This window comes from Triticum aestivum, chromosome 5B, assembly GCF_018294505.1.
Source record: "Triticum aestivum cultivar Chinese Spring chromosome 5B, IWGSC CS RefSeq v2.1, whole genome shotgun sequence".
NCBI lineage: Eukaryota > Viridiplantae > Streptophyta > Magnoliopsida > Poales > Poaceae > Triticum > Triticum aestivum.
The window spans coordinates 683,398,877-683,413,741 of NC_057807.1; the positions used below are offsets into that span (position 1 = coordinate 683,398,877).

The 14,865-nt window shown below is 48.1% G+C and overlaps 1 protein-coding gene across 1 annotated transcript; it reads left to right on the forward strand.

The window, feature by feature from the left end:
* Positions 1-659: 659 nt before the first annotated feature.
* LOC123114198 (uncharacterized) lies at positions 660-2,720 on the forward strand. Its single transcript, XM_044535584.1, has 3 exons — positions 660-917; positions 1,135-1,219; positions 1,852-2,720. Exons 1-3 carry the CDS (start codon positions 910-912, stop codon positions 2,440-2,442), a joined length of 684 nt encoding a protein of 227 aa, XP_044391519.1. The 5' UTR covers positions 660-909; the 3' UTR covers positions 2,443-2,720.
* The last annotated feature ends 12,145 nt before the right edge of the window (positions 2,721-14,865 follow it).

Here is a 14,865-nt window from a genome sequence, read left to right on the forward strand (position 1 = left end):
CTGGGCATGAACTAGTGGATCTGCATAATTATGAACACATTGCAAGCGGTAGCATCAGCAGACCAAATGCAACATAACCCTAACAGTTTGGAGGCCTGTAGCCTAGTTGTCGTCCACCACCAGCACATGATGGTCAGGATCAGGCGTCACCGTGATGACAGGTTGGGCATGAGGAGGCCTGACCACATGTTTCTTGAGGCTTTGGGAAACAACACGACATCTCGAGACCGCCTCCTCGCGTGTGACTGCCGTTGCCCACATGCCTTGAGTTGCATCGCTCAGACCTGGCTTTGGAAAAATGTCCGATTCACCCGTTCCCACCTCCTCGCGTGTGACCGCCGCTGCCCACATGCCTCTAGTTGCATCGCTTGGACCTGGCTTTGGAAAAATGGCCGATTCACCCGTTCCCACCGAGCCAGGCCCAAAGGTGGTTTAAGGTTCGTGCGGGTTAGTATTTTGATGTGACCTAGCCAATGAAACAGGTTAAATTCTTTGGTCAGGTTGGGATGGATGCGGACAACCAAACGCGTCCACGGTGTATTTCCAGTTCATCACGGCGCGAGAAGGAAAAGAGCACCTGCAGGATATCCAACGAGGCTACTATAGTGTGGTGTGTGGTGGGTGATGCGTCTACGCTGCTGTCAGTCAAAAGAGAGACACCTGCAAAAACAAAACGCTCTGTTTCGTTTGCGGTGGCTCTTGCGAGGCCGCGCAAGTGGCTGGACTGGAGCCTGGAGGCGCCCCCAAGGGCCATCTCCTCTCCGGCCTCCCCACCTCTGCCGAGACCCGTTCCCGCTGAGGAGCCAGCCACGCCCACGCCACAGACAAGAGAATAGAAGCAGAGGTGTGGGGAGGAGAGGCAGCCGCAGCCGCAGGGAAGAAGAGAAAGCCAAGAGCGGCGGCGGCCCCATGCGTGCGTACGTACTGCTACCCCTCCCCCTTCCTCCCTGGTTGGCCGGTTCCGCCTCCCGCCCCGCATCTCCACCCACCGCGCGTGGCTATCGAATCGCAATCGAACCCCGATTCATCCCGGCCCAGGAGTCCATCTGTGACTGCGTCCGACGACTTTCTTGATACGTATTTCTTTTTCTTTTTTGGGTTGTTCACCATTTGTATCGCACTCTGTGTATGCAGGATGTTGGCCAGGTCGCCGGCGCTGCCCGTCCCCTACCTGACGGCCACTGAAACTGCCGCCGCCTCCTCGGCCTTCTTCCAACCCGTAAGATGCGATGCCCTACCTACCTGACTAAGACTAACCAACTAGCCTAGCCCCTTGATTTGGTTTCAACAGCTTGCGCGCGCTCTTTACTCTGTTTATTGGGGAATTTTGTCCCATCCATCATACTACCAGATAATATATGAATTCCCTCCTGAATATAATTAAACTGCACACTCCTTATATACGCTAGCTAGTGCAGTTACTTTCAGTGCACCAGCATCAATCATATTCATACATGCCAGTAGCAAATCCACTACATCTTTTGCTACTGCCTCTCTGACTGTTCACAAATGTAAGAAAACGTCTTACATTTCTCAACAGAGGGAGGGAGTAGCTCTCTACTCCAACCTGTTCGGGATATTCAGATGATATGTGCAACTATTTATTTTTAGGCTTTACTACTACCAAGCACATTTATACAGTTTGGAATCTGAGTCCCCCAGACTACAACTACATTGACATTCATTGCTTGCTCTACAAATCTCAACTTAACATCCCCCGCTCCTTTGTTTTCTCTGCAATGTACTGTGTTATTACACTTGGAGTCCCCAGTTTTCTTAGTTTCTCTGCCTGTTGGCTTAACGCATGCCGATGACTTCTGAGTGAGTGGGATTCGTCTTCTATTCCTCCAGTGCCATCTCTCCACTTCTCCAAGTGTCACCTTCTCCAAGAAGAAACATGGAACAAGATTAACTGTCCAGCCAAACACTCCGCATGGAAACACTAAAGGTGCAAGTGGGATTCAAGGAAAATGGCGTACACTGTCGTCTGACCCAGCTCAAGCCGCCGCTGTCGTGGACGCCGGTGACAGCAAGACATGGGAAGAGTGCAAGCAGATACTCACCTCACTGAATTTCTCCACCCAAGACGCCGAGAAGATGCTGAAGAAGGCGTTCGGGTGGCTCCATTCGCCGTACTGGACCGAGGAGAGAAAGAAGGAGGTTCCGAGCGCCGAGGTGGTAAGCGGAGTGCTGGACTACGTCAGGGGCCTGGGGCTCTCTGATGACGACCTTTACAAGCTGCTCAAGAAATTCCCAGAGGTTCTTGGGTGCGATCTTGAGAGCGAGGTGAAGCTGAATGTCGGCAAGCTGGACAGCGATTGGGGGATAAACGGGAAGACTCTCCGGAGTGTTCTTTTGCGGAATCCCAAGGTTTTGGGCTACAATGTGGATTGCCGAGGGGACTGCGCCGCGCAGTGCACCCGCTGCTGGGTTAGGTTTTAGTGTGTTGTTCTGAATTGTTACTGCGAACACCTTCAGAAGTTCAGCTGGTACTCTGTTTTTGCATCGGTTATCCAAACCAATCAGATTTGTATAGATGGGGATGTAATCCCCTATTGGCGTATTTACAAGGCTCATCGACCAGAGTTTATCGTGGAAAATATTAACATCTACAACTTGGTATAAATCTAGTATGGAAATATACTTCATGACTGATCTAGTGATATTGATTTTGTATTGTAGATGTTAATATTTTTCCTGACAATCTTGGTCAATTTTAATTAATAAATGTGTGGGTTTACTTTTAGTATAAACTAAAGATAACTTATTTATAGCAGTTTAGAAGTTATGCTAGCAAAACCATAACCACTCGTGGCAGACAAGTTGGGGCACATCACAGGGCACACAAAAAAAAGCTTAAATAAACAAGATCAAACAGACCCCATGAGTCATGGGTGCTACGACAATCCACTCATTCTGTGCCATGATTCTTGTGTAGCTGTGCCATCCCACAGCTAGAATCAGGCACGGCGGAGGCGGCTGCAACACTAGGACATCGCCCAGTGCGAACATGCTCGACACCGGGGCGCACACTCAGACATGGCACGACGTGCACACACCGCACGCTGGCACTCTCTTATTGAAAGCAAAAAGCACACAAGTTAAGAAACCAACAGCACGCTCAACTCAAAAGTAGGAAATGATATGAAAATAAAATCAGCACAACAGGAAGAGGTGGAGGAGAAGGCACCAATTGGTTTGAACAAGCAATTAAAGTATAATGAGTTTCAAACGGGAGCACCTGTGATTTCTTCTTCTCCGAGAGGATGACTTGGTATGTGGATCTTGTCGCCCAGAATTTCCATTCCCATCAATGACCATAAGAACCAGACATTTGTAAGGAACTCCCCACCTTCACCCAGGCTCTTGGCGTGCAGGTAGCCCCTGCATCTGCTGGCAGAATAACAGAGCATCTCCACCCACACACCTTGGATCACCGTCCACCTCTGTTCCTCGTCGAGGTGGTCCATGAGTTCCTTGGCGAGTTTCTGCGCCTTGGGAACCATCTCTCCTCCATGTTCGTCGCCGTCTTGTTGCATTTGAAGAATCCCGTGTGCAATGCTTGGTGGATCATTCTGGTCCCTGAGAATGTGCTTGATATCATCGCAAGCAACTGTGAACAAATCTTGTCTCGTCCCTGGCATTAGCATCTCAGGACACATGAAAAGCAGGTGGATCATGTAGTTGGATATCTGCGTGCTGCGTTGAGTGGTGTCTTCATTTTGAACTTGGGAGGATGTGTTAGGGTGGTGGAAGCAGAGATCCGTGGCTATGTGCCACACAAGGACAATCTCGTCGAACGGTAGGTCGAGGCTCCAACCTAGTTGTTGTCCCAGCTGAGGGTGCCTGGACAGAGACCGTTGTCCCCAGAGATTATTGAATCTTCTGTACGTGGTAGGACCATGTATGAACTCCTTCCACCCATCCTCTAGTACATACTGGCGAATTAGCACTTCAATCTGGGGGGCCGCAGGCACCTGCCAATTGTACCAGTGCTTGTTAAGGTAGTCCCTGAGGCACTTGAAGGCAGCAAGTTTCATCAAAGTGGTGGGCTTCTTCTTGCGAGCACAAAAGGAGATGAGATTGTGCTGTGAAACCATGTCTTGCGATAAAGCAATATAGTTTAAGGCCCACAAGAAGCAAGGCACGATCAAAATGGGTAACAATTGGATCACGACTGTGCAACACAATAGAATGTATGTTACTGTAATGTCCTTGTCATTGTAACCATCCTTGTCACTCTTGGCGAAGAGCACCAGGGAAGCTAAGGGCAGGAAAGGAATCAATAACTCTGAGGAGCAGCCAAGACAAGTTTGGGCTGATTTCTGTTTGCTGTACATGAGACCATATGCACTCGTAATCAATAACCGTAAATACTGGTGGCTTTCCTGGTCATCCAACTTGAGGAAATACTGCAGATAATTAAGACGAACAGAGTACCGAATAGATAGGTCCACAACCATCATAGATATGTAGTCCGACACATGCCGGAAAACGCTGACAATCACTGTTTTGTTGTCGCTTTCACTTGCTACCACCTCCGTCCCTCCTTGTACACTCTTCTTTGCTTGATCTACATAGTCTTGCAGTGAAAGGTTGCATTGATGTTCTTCCTTTTTTTTCTGCAGTGCTGAAGTAATATCCCAGAAATCCGAAGTGCACCATGCCCAACATGGAGGCATGGATGCTTTTTCTCTTCGCTTGGACAAGCTTTCGGAGGCAATGCTATTGAAGCTGGCTCTCTTAAGAGCCCATGGCTTCTCGCTGAACTTGAGGATGCCACTGACAAAGAGCAAGACTGCCGCCTGCAGGAGCTTCTTCTGGCCAGACCACCACTTGCAGAAGATGTACAAGGCGACCGCGACTTAGGACACCAGAGTTATGGCATGCCGCTTCCATAGCTCGTTGTCCTCAAGGCTGTAGGCACTACTGGACTGGCCGCCGAGGTGAATGAGGAGGATAGGCACCCATATGAGCTCCAGAGCGTCGCTCCCCTCATCCGCAGTTCGCTGCTTTTGGCGGTTGAAAGGGTGGCAAGAGCGTAGACCGCCAGGGCATCCCCCCCTATGTGCGCCATCCACACCAGCACCCTCAACCTTCGTAGCTTTGCTACTAGACGCACCCAACCAGAGAAGTAGAGGAAGAACTGGACGGAGAGGCTGCACAAGACGAGGACGCGCAGCTTCCACTCATCCCACCATTGCATTGCATCTGAGACACCCATGCATGCGGTGGCGGTGCTTCCTCTTCCTCCCTTGTTCACTTGGGTATTTTGATTCTAGCTAGCTAGCTAAGCTTAATTTCTATCTCCTCGGGTGACCCAATGTGATTGATGACCCTATACATACATGAAAGAGTGGTGCTGCCTTGTGATGTAATGTCGGTGGGCACTAGTCCAGTTCTCTCCTTTAATCTTTTGATTAATTAAATAGGAAAATGAAACATCAAAGCTAAAACGCTGCTGTAGCCAACCCCTCCGGACCCCTTGGCAGCCCTCGCCGCTGCCTGAGGTCGCCTCGAGGAAGTCTGCACGACCACCAAGGGCGGCGTCGAGGCACCCCCCGTCAGGCTCCACTTTTGGCCGCTGTGCGCCACATCTGTTGATGTGATATATAGGATATCTCAAAGGCCATGTGTGAGCATGATGACCTTCTTCTTTGCCTTTGCCTTTTTCTTTTTCTTTTTTCATTTCATTTTTTGTTCCTATCCCTTGCTTTGTTTTGGAGCAATCGTTGGCATTTGCATTGCTTGCTTGCGGTGTAGCTCAGAATCGGATTCGGTGAAACATGTGCATGCACATATCTCAGTACGTAGCTTGAGGCAAACTTTATAAGCGTATGCAGCCACATCCGCGGCTAGTCCCAGATTGCTTAAATACCAGTTCTCGGGCAAGGCTCAGTTGCCTCTCTACTCTATGATAGCCATTTCTCTGATTAATTAGTTCTTTTCAGAACTATGATAATTTCAGAGTATAGAGAAAATGGCAACTCACACATTCATCGACCATGTGATGATTAATAATTTCAAAACTCACACATTCATCGACCATATGATAATTTCAGAGCATGGTCAGTTTTGTGACACACGCAGTTGGAAGTTTCTCAATCACCGGAAAGGAGTATCTGATCCAGGACAGACTAGAGTTTTGGTTAACAACGGTCTACGGACCAGTAGACGACACGCGCAAAGATGCGTTCCTCGCTGAAATGACCCAAGCTGCACCACCACAAGGAGAACCTTGGTTGTTGAATGGAGATTTCAACATCATATATGAAGCACGCGACAAAAACAATCTCAACCTGAACAGGAGGACCATGGGCATGTTCAGAACAGCGATAGACAGGGCAGGTTTGAAGGAGATCAAATGCAAAAACAGAAGGTTTACATGGACGAGCGAGCGGCTGAACCCAACGATGGTCAGCATCGACAAAGTGTTCTGCAACTCGGAATGGGATGCCCTCGTCCCCTCGTTCATGTTGATGGCCTCGGCAACAGCTTGTTCAGATCACTGCCCTTTACTGCTTGCCAACTCTGCGGCACCACGCAAAAGGGCAGCGTTTCGCTTCGAGTCCTTCTGGCCACACTTTCCTCACTTTCGGGAAATAGTAGAAAGAGCTTGGCAGCGCCCAGTTAATCACACCTGCCCAATCATCAGACTCAAGAAAAAGCTGCAGAGGACGGCGCACGATCTGAAAATTTGGTCAAAGTCTCTTTTTAGAGATGCAAAGACCCAGTTCCACTTGGCATGCGAAGTAATCCTGAGACTTGACATAGCTCAAGAAAGAAGAGGCCTAACGCCGCAGGAATTCTGGTTAAGGAAACAGCTGAAGCTCCGGGTTCTTGGTCTGGCTGCAGTAGAAAGAGCAAGGAAGAGACAGGCTTCAAGGATTACCTGGCTCAAGGCAGGAGATGCAAGAACGGCCTTCTTTCAAGCAAAGATCAACTCCAGGAGGAGGAAGAATTTTATTCACTCCCTGCAAACAGAAACAAGGACAGCCACTGTGCACGAGGAGAAGAAAAAGATCGTGCACGATCACTTTGCAAATCTGCTGGGGAAAAAGGAAGAAAGGCGCTGCTCCATCAACTGGGAGGAATTGGATATGCCAAGTATACAGAACGAGGGGCTGGACAACCCTCTTTCAGAACCTGAAGTTTGGGCTGCCATCATGGCATCTCCAGCAGAGAAAGCACCAGGCCCCGATGGCTTCTCAGGATCTTTCTTCAGAGCTTGCTGGGGCACCATAAAAAATGACGTCATGGCAGTGTTTGATCACTTCTACAACCTAGTTGATGGGAACTTTGCAGAGATCAACTCAGCCATGATCGCTCTCTTGCCCAAGAAGGACGGAGCCACTAGAATGAACGACTTCAGGCCCATAAGCCTGATACATTCCATTGCCAAGCTGATCACAAAAGTGCTATCAATGAGGCTGGCGGCCGATCATGGACAAAATTATGTCGCCGGCCCAAACTGCCTTTCAGCGCGGGAGATGAATCCATGACAGCTACCTTTACGTGCACAATTCAGTTAGATCTCTCCATAGAAACAAAACCCCGACGCTTCTTCTTAAGCTGGACATAGCTAGGGCCTTCGATAGTATCTCTTGGGAGTACATGCTAGAGCTGCTCCAGAAGCTGGGCTTCTCAGCCCGTTGGAGGGATTGGATCGCCTTACTGCTATCTTCTTCAACCTCAGCCTGCATTCTCAACGGCGATCCAGGCGACATAGTTGTCCATCTTCGCGGGCTCAGGCAGGGAGACCCCCTATCGCCGCTCCTGTTCATCCTTTGCATGGATCCTCTCCATCGCATCCTGGATGCGGCCACTAGGATAGGCGTACTGAACCCAATCCCGGGCTCGGCGGCGAGGATGCGAACGAGTCTTTACGCGGACGACGCCGTCATCTTCATTAACCCTGCTCGTCAAGAAGTAGATAGTCTAGTAGAGCTGCTGCGGTTTTTCGGCGACGCAACAGGCCTCCGGGTCAATCTTGCCAAATCTCTCGCAGCTCCCATTAGGTGCGAAGACATAGACGTTCCTGATGTCCTTCAAAACTTCGGTGGCATCACGACGGCATTCCCGATTAGGTATCTAGGTCTTCCAGTTACTACGGGAGGTATTAGGCTAGCACACTTTCAGGCATTTTTGGACAGGATTCGTGCTCGCCTCGCCGGCTGGAAAGGCAGACTCATGCCGCTGGCCGGCCGGCGAGTCTTAGTGCGCTGCGTGCTTTCGGCAATGCCCACTTTTGCTCTCACAGCCCTGCGAGTTCCAAAGAAATTCTTTAAAGATATAGACAAATCACGGTGGCGCTTCCTTTGGGCGGGAGACGAGGAGGTGTCTGGCGGAAAATGCAAGGTGGGCTGGAGCACGGTGACCACGCCAGAGGAGTATGGTGGCCTCGGCATCCACGACCTTCCTAGATTCGCCAGGGCGCTTCGTCTGCGATGGCTATGGCAAGCATCGCAACACCCAGAAAGGCCCTGGGTTGGAACTGGATCGCCCTGTGATGCCGCGGACAAGGCCCTGTTTGCAGCCTCTACAGCGGTGACCATCAGAGATGGAGCGACGGCCTCGTTCTGGTTCTGCTCATGGCTAGGTGGACGCCAACTCTGCCAAGCCTTCCCCACCCTCTTCGCAAGATCAGCCAGGAAGAATCGCTCGGTCAAGGACGCATAGCACGAAGACAGGTGGATCATGGACCTGAGGCGCGGTGGCACGGATGACATTGCACCGCAGGTGGTGCAGCTGGCTAGGGAGATCAGGCAGGCTGCCACCACTCCCACTCCTGGAATCAATGATTCCATCACCTGGAAGCTCAACGCATCAGGCTGCTACACCACAAGCTCTGCGTACAAGGCCCAATTCAGTAATAGACAGATCACCTCCTTCAAGTCCATCATCTGGAAAACCTGGGCGCCTGGCAAGATCAAGATGTTCTTCTGGTTGCTGCATCTAGATAGATTGTGGTGCAATGACCGTCTGCAAAGGAGAGGCTGGGAAAACGGATACTTCTGTCGGCTGTGCATGCGCAATCTAGAGACATCTGTTCATCTATGCTGGGAGTGCCCGGTTGCTTTGCAAGTATGGCAGGCAGGGGCAGCTTGGAACGGATGTGCCTCTCTGAATCAGGCCTTCTGGTGCAACGAAACTTCTACAACGGGCCGTGTTCAAAGAATAATAGCGTGGCAGCACCAGTTCACAGAAAGGGTGTAAGGACCGTGGCGGCACTGATCTGCTGGCACATATGGCTGGAACGCAATGCCTGTACCTTCAGAGGAAAGCAGCCAGACGCAACACATATCATTCAGGCCTACAAGCGCGACATGGAACAATGGCGAATGGCCGGGGCCAAGTGCATTGAGTCACCCTTCGGGGAAGTAACGTGAAAATATCCCATAGGACTTAGGCCCGGTTTCGGGGGCGGCTGTATTGTGTTCCACCATCTTGATCACTTGATCACCCTTTGTACTCTCTCTTCTGCTCAAATCAATGAAATGTCAGCTTTGCTGGCCGCTTCAAAAAAAATGATTAATAATCGATGGTCTACTTTTGTTACTTCAGTTTTTCAGATTCTCAGACCCTTTACCTTTATTAGAGCAATGTTTGTTACTACTTGTTCGCAGTGATCTCAGGGTAAAGGTGGACCGATATATTCCGCAAAAAAAGAAAGGGTGAACCGATATGATTCAGCAACATCAAGCGCAATATTTTTTGCTTTCCTTGTGTGTGTTGTCATATTACTGCTGCTCACGTGTTTTTCATGATGGTTTTTTTTGTGCTTTCCTTTTTTCTTGGGTCCCGATAACTGCCACACGTGTGGCGGGAAAGTAGACGCACCGCATGTCTCTAATGTAAATAGATTGCCACGTCATCGCATGCATGCATGCGAGAATCTTTTTGGATTTTCAGTTTTTAAAATGTTTTATCTCTTAAATGAAAAATCCGATTGAAGATCCGTTTTCACCATTAAATCCCTCGCGACGAGATCTTCAAAACTAGATCTCATATCGATATATTTCGGCGAATTTTTTTTTTTGGTTAAAAGTTGCCATGTCTATTGCACATGAATTGCCATGATATTTACACTGAAGTTGCCATGATATGTTTCAACTATTTTCTTTTATATTTAAAAGCAATTTGAACATATTATAAACCAAAGAATTAAGAAACTAGACTTGCCATGCACCATAAACTAAAATTGCCACGATACATGCACTTAAAATTGCCATGGTTCAATAAAAAAATATTTTCATGGTCAAAATACTGGAATTGCCATCATAAAAAAACTAAAATTGCCACATGGCAACTTTAGTTTAAGCACTATGGCAACTATAGTGTAAACATCATGGCAACTTCTGGGCAAAAAAAAATTTTCGTCGAAACATATCAACATGGGGTCTAGTTTTGAAGATCTCGTCGAGACGGATTTAATGGTGAAAACGGATTTTTAGTTCGCTTTTTTATTTAGGAGATAAAACATTTTTAAGCCAAAAACTAAAAAGATTTCTGCTGATGTCATGTATTTATATGTGGCAAAATGAGTGGTGGTGGAGGCGTGTGGGCGATCTGCAAACGCCCACACGTGTGGGCGTTAACATTTCCGTTTTTCTTTGAGTTAACTTCCTTTTTTTTACTATATACTCCCCTCGTTCCAAATTATTTGTCACAGAAATGGATAAAAATGAATGTATCTAAAATTAAAATACGTGTAGACATTCATTTCTACTGCAATTAATTCCAGATGGAGGGAGCATATGTTTTGTCATTTAGGATAGGGATGCCCCATATTAAGGAAAAAAAACACCCACTTACCCCATTTAACCCAACATGAACCAGATTTTACCCTTTATAAATCTTTTTTAACGTTTTGCCAGATGCCCCACATTTCAGGGCACACGTTGTGCGCCACAGCGACTGTTTTTTTTCCGGACGGTTTCTTCCCCGCTAGAGCATTGCCAGATTCTTTCTTCAATCACCAAGTTAGTTCGTTCCGAGTACAAAAACGTAAAGGGATGTCCTGTAAAAAAAAGAGAGTAAAGGAATATAGCCACAAGTTATGGGGCATTATTCCAAGTGCGATAAGTAAAGAAATGTAGCCCTAAAGGTTATGAGGCTTATTTGCTGGTATTGTAAACTGAATGAAAGTAAGTGCATAAGAAAAGAAATCACAATATGACGTGACTTGGGCGCCAGAAAGTAGAGGGGTTGGGAAGAGCATCACAAGACTTGTCTTGGATGCAAGAGGGGGCAGGTGAAGTGCTTTTAGGGCATCTTCAAGTCGGACTCGCAAAATGCCCGCATCCGTTTGGACCGTATAAGCCATTCAACATGGGTCTCTATCGGTCCACGGTGCGGTCCGGACGTACTTTCTCCGCCAGAGACAAACATGGGGTTGCTTTGCGGGAGTCCGGACACTAGACATGTAGGACTATGACATCCCTGGCCACCTAAAACGCTCTACGGACCCCGCGCCTCCATCCTCCTCATTTTCTCTCATTCATTCTTTCTCTCTTGCCTTCGCCGCCGCTCCACCACCTCGGCCGTCACGCCACACCCTTGCTGAAACTCTACGTCTCTGTTACCTCCAACTTTCTAGCAGGGCTCCACCCCGCTTCTCCTCCGTCCCTGTTCAACCCCTGTCCTCCGACTGCCCCGCCAGGTACCACCGGCTACTGCTATACTCATCATGCCCGGCAACTGTTCGATGAATTGCCTGAGCTAAAAACAGTTTTCCCTTCTTCTATCTAGCAATGGATTCTGATTTGGAGTACATATATGAGCACTATGTTGAGTAGTCCAACGGCTCGTCCGACGAGGTGGATTACCTGGATGAGACGGCAATGATGTGCAGGCAGTCTTTGAAGATGCAGAGCGTGCGGAGAAGCATGTTCTCAATTTCAAGGGCTCGATCAAGGGTCACGATGCTCAACCGCAACAGGGCGCGCGGCCATTTGACACTGATGTCCGACTACTTTGCCCCGGATGCACTCTTCGCTGACCATTTTCGTCGGCGTTTTTTGATGCGCAAGACTGTCTTCGATCGTTTGTACCATGGCGTTCAGTCCTATGGCGACTACTTCGTCTGGAAGAACGACGCCGCGAGAATGATTGGCTTCTCTGGTTACCAGAAGTGCATGGCCGCACTACGGATGCTTGCATATGGCGCGCCTGCTGATTCGTGGGACGAGTACCTATGGATGTCTGAGAACACATGCGGAGATGCCATGGTCAGGTTAGCAACTGCCGTGGTCGAGGTGTTCGGACCTCAGTACCTGAGAGAACCAACTGTGGCAAACACCGAGAGGCTCTTGGCAATCTCATAAGTAAGAGGGTGGCCAAGTTTGCTTGGATCTCTTGATTGCATGCATTGAAATTGCAAGAACTGCCGGAAGGCTTTACAAGGGCAATATCAGGGTCATGTTAAGAAGACCATCATCATTCGTGAACAAGTTGCATCACATGATCTTTGGATCTTGCATGCTTTCTTTAGCATGTCCGGGCCTCACAATGACATTAATGTGCCGCAACAATCACCGTTGTTTGCGAAGGTGACTGAAGGAAAAGCTCCTCCTTGCCACTATACTGTCAATGGACATGAGTACAACTTTGGCTACTATCTAGTCGATGGTATCTATCCTCCGAGGGCTTCTTAACATCCGCAACGTCGTATAAATCTAGTATGAAAATATACTTGATGATTAATCTAGTGATATTGATTTGTATTGTAGATGTTAATATTTTTGTTGATAATGTTGGTCAATTTTATGTAATAAATGTGTGGGTTTACTTCTAGTATAAACTAAAGATAACTTGTTTGTAACAGTTTAGAAGTAATGCTAGCAAATGTAAAAGTACATGAAATCGTATAAGCATAACCACTCGCGGCAGACAAGTTGGGGCACATCATAGGGCACACAAATAGCTTAAATAAACAAGATCAAACGGACCCCATGGGTCATGGGTGCTACAACAATCCGCTCACTCGGCGCCATGATTCTTTTGTATCTGTGCCATCCCACAGCTAGAACCAGGCGCTATGGAGGCGGCTGCAACACTAGGACATCGCCCAGTGCGAACATGCTCGACACCGGGCGAGCACTCGACAAGGCACGACGTGCACAGGCTGCACGCTCATGCTCTCTTATTGAAAGCAAATCACACAAGTTTAGAAACCAACAACGCACTCAACTCAAAATAGGAAAATGAATGAAGAGAAAATCAGAACAACACCACACCAGTTTATTTGAACAAGTAACGAGAATATAATTTCACACGAGAGCATCCGTGATTCCTTCTTTTTCAAGAGGCTGGTGGATCTTGTCACCTAGGATTTCCATTCCCATGAACGACCATAAGAACCAGACGTTTGTAAGGAACTCCCCACCTTCACCCAGGCTCTTGGCATGCAGGTAGCCCCTGCATCTACTGGCAGAATAGCAGAGCATCTCCACCCAAACACCTTGGATCACCTTCCACCTCTCTTCCTCGTCGGGGTGTTCCATGAGCTCCTCAGCGAGTTTGTGCGCATTCTGAAGCACAACTCCTTTAAGTTGATCATGTTTCATATGACGAATCCTCCGTGCAATGCTTGGTGGATCATTCTGGTCCGTGAGAATGTCCTTGATTTCATCGCAAGCATATGTGAAAAAATCTTGCCTCGTCCCTGCCATTAGCATCTCAGGGCACACGTAAAGCAGGTAGATCATGTAGTTGGATATCTGCGTGCTGCGTAGGATGGTGTCTCCACTTGGACCTTGGGAGAAAGTGTCAGGGTGGTAGAAGCAGAGATCTGTGGCTATGTGCCACACAAGAACACTCTCATCGAATCCTAGTTTGAGGCTCCAAAGATGTTGAGGGTGCCTCGACAGAGTGTGTTGCCCCCTGAAATTATTGAATCTTCTGTATGCGGTAGGATCACCTATATACTCCTTCCACCCATCTTTTATGTACTCGCGAATCAGCACTTCAATCTGGAGAGCCGCAGTCTCTTGCCAATTGTAGCAATGCTTGTTAATGTACTCCATGGGACACATGAAAGCAACAATTTTCTTGAAAGTGGTGAGCTGCTTCTCGCGAGCACAAAAGGACATGAGGTTGTGCTGTGAAACCATGTCTTGCGAAAAAGCAAGGTTGTTTGCGCACCACATCTCGCAACGCCCGAGCAACCAGGGTGATAATTGATTCACGACTGTGCAACAGAACATGATGTATGATACTATAATGTCCTTCTCATTGTAATCATCCTTGTCACTCTTGGCGAAGAGCACCAGGGAAGCTAAGGCCAGAAAAGGAAGCAATAACCATGAGCAGCAGCCCAAACAAGTTTTGTTTGACCTCTGTTTGGTGTACAGGGCACCATATGTATTCCTAATCCACACTTGTAAGTTTTTGTGTCCATACTCGTCATCCGACTGGTGGAAACATTGTAGATAGTTGAGACGAACATAGTACGGAGTAGATCGGTCCACAAGCATCATAGAGATGTAGTCCATTGTAGCGGCAGTAAACTTGATAATAGCTGCTTTTTGGTCACTTGTTCTCCCCGTCTCTTGTACAATCTTGTGTGCCTCTTGTACATAGTCTTCAAGTGAAAGGTTGCAGTGGTGTTTTTCCTCTCCTTTATGCTTTGCTGAAAAAAAGCCCATGCAATCCGAAGTGCACAATGTCCAATATGGAGGAATGGATCTATTTTCACTCCGTACGGACAGACTTCTGGTGGCCATGCTATTAAAGCTGGCCCTCTTGAGCGCCCATGACTTCTCACTGAACTTGATGATACCGATGATAAAGAGCAAGACTGCCGCCTGCAGGAGCTTCTTCTGCCCAGACCACCAATTGTAGAAGATGTACAAGGCAACCGCG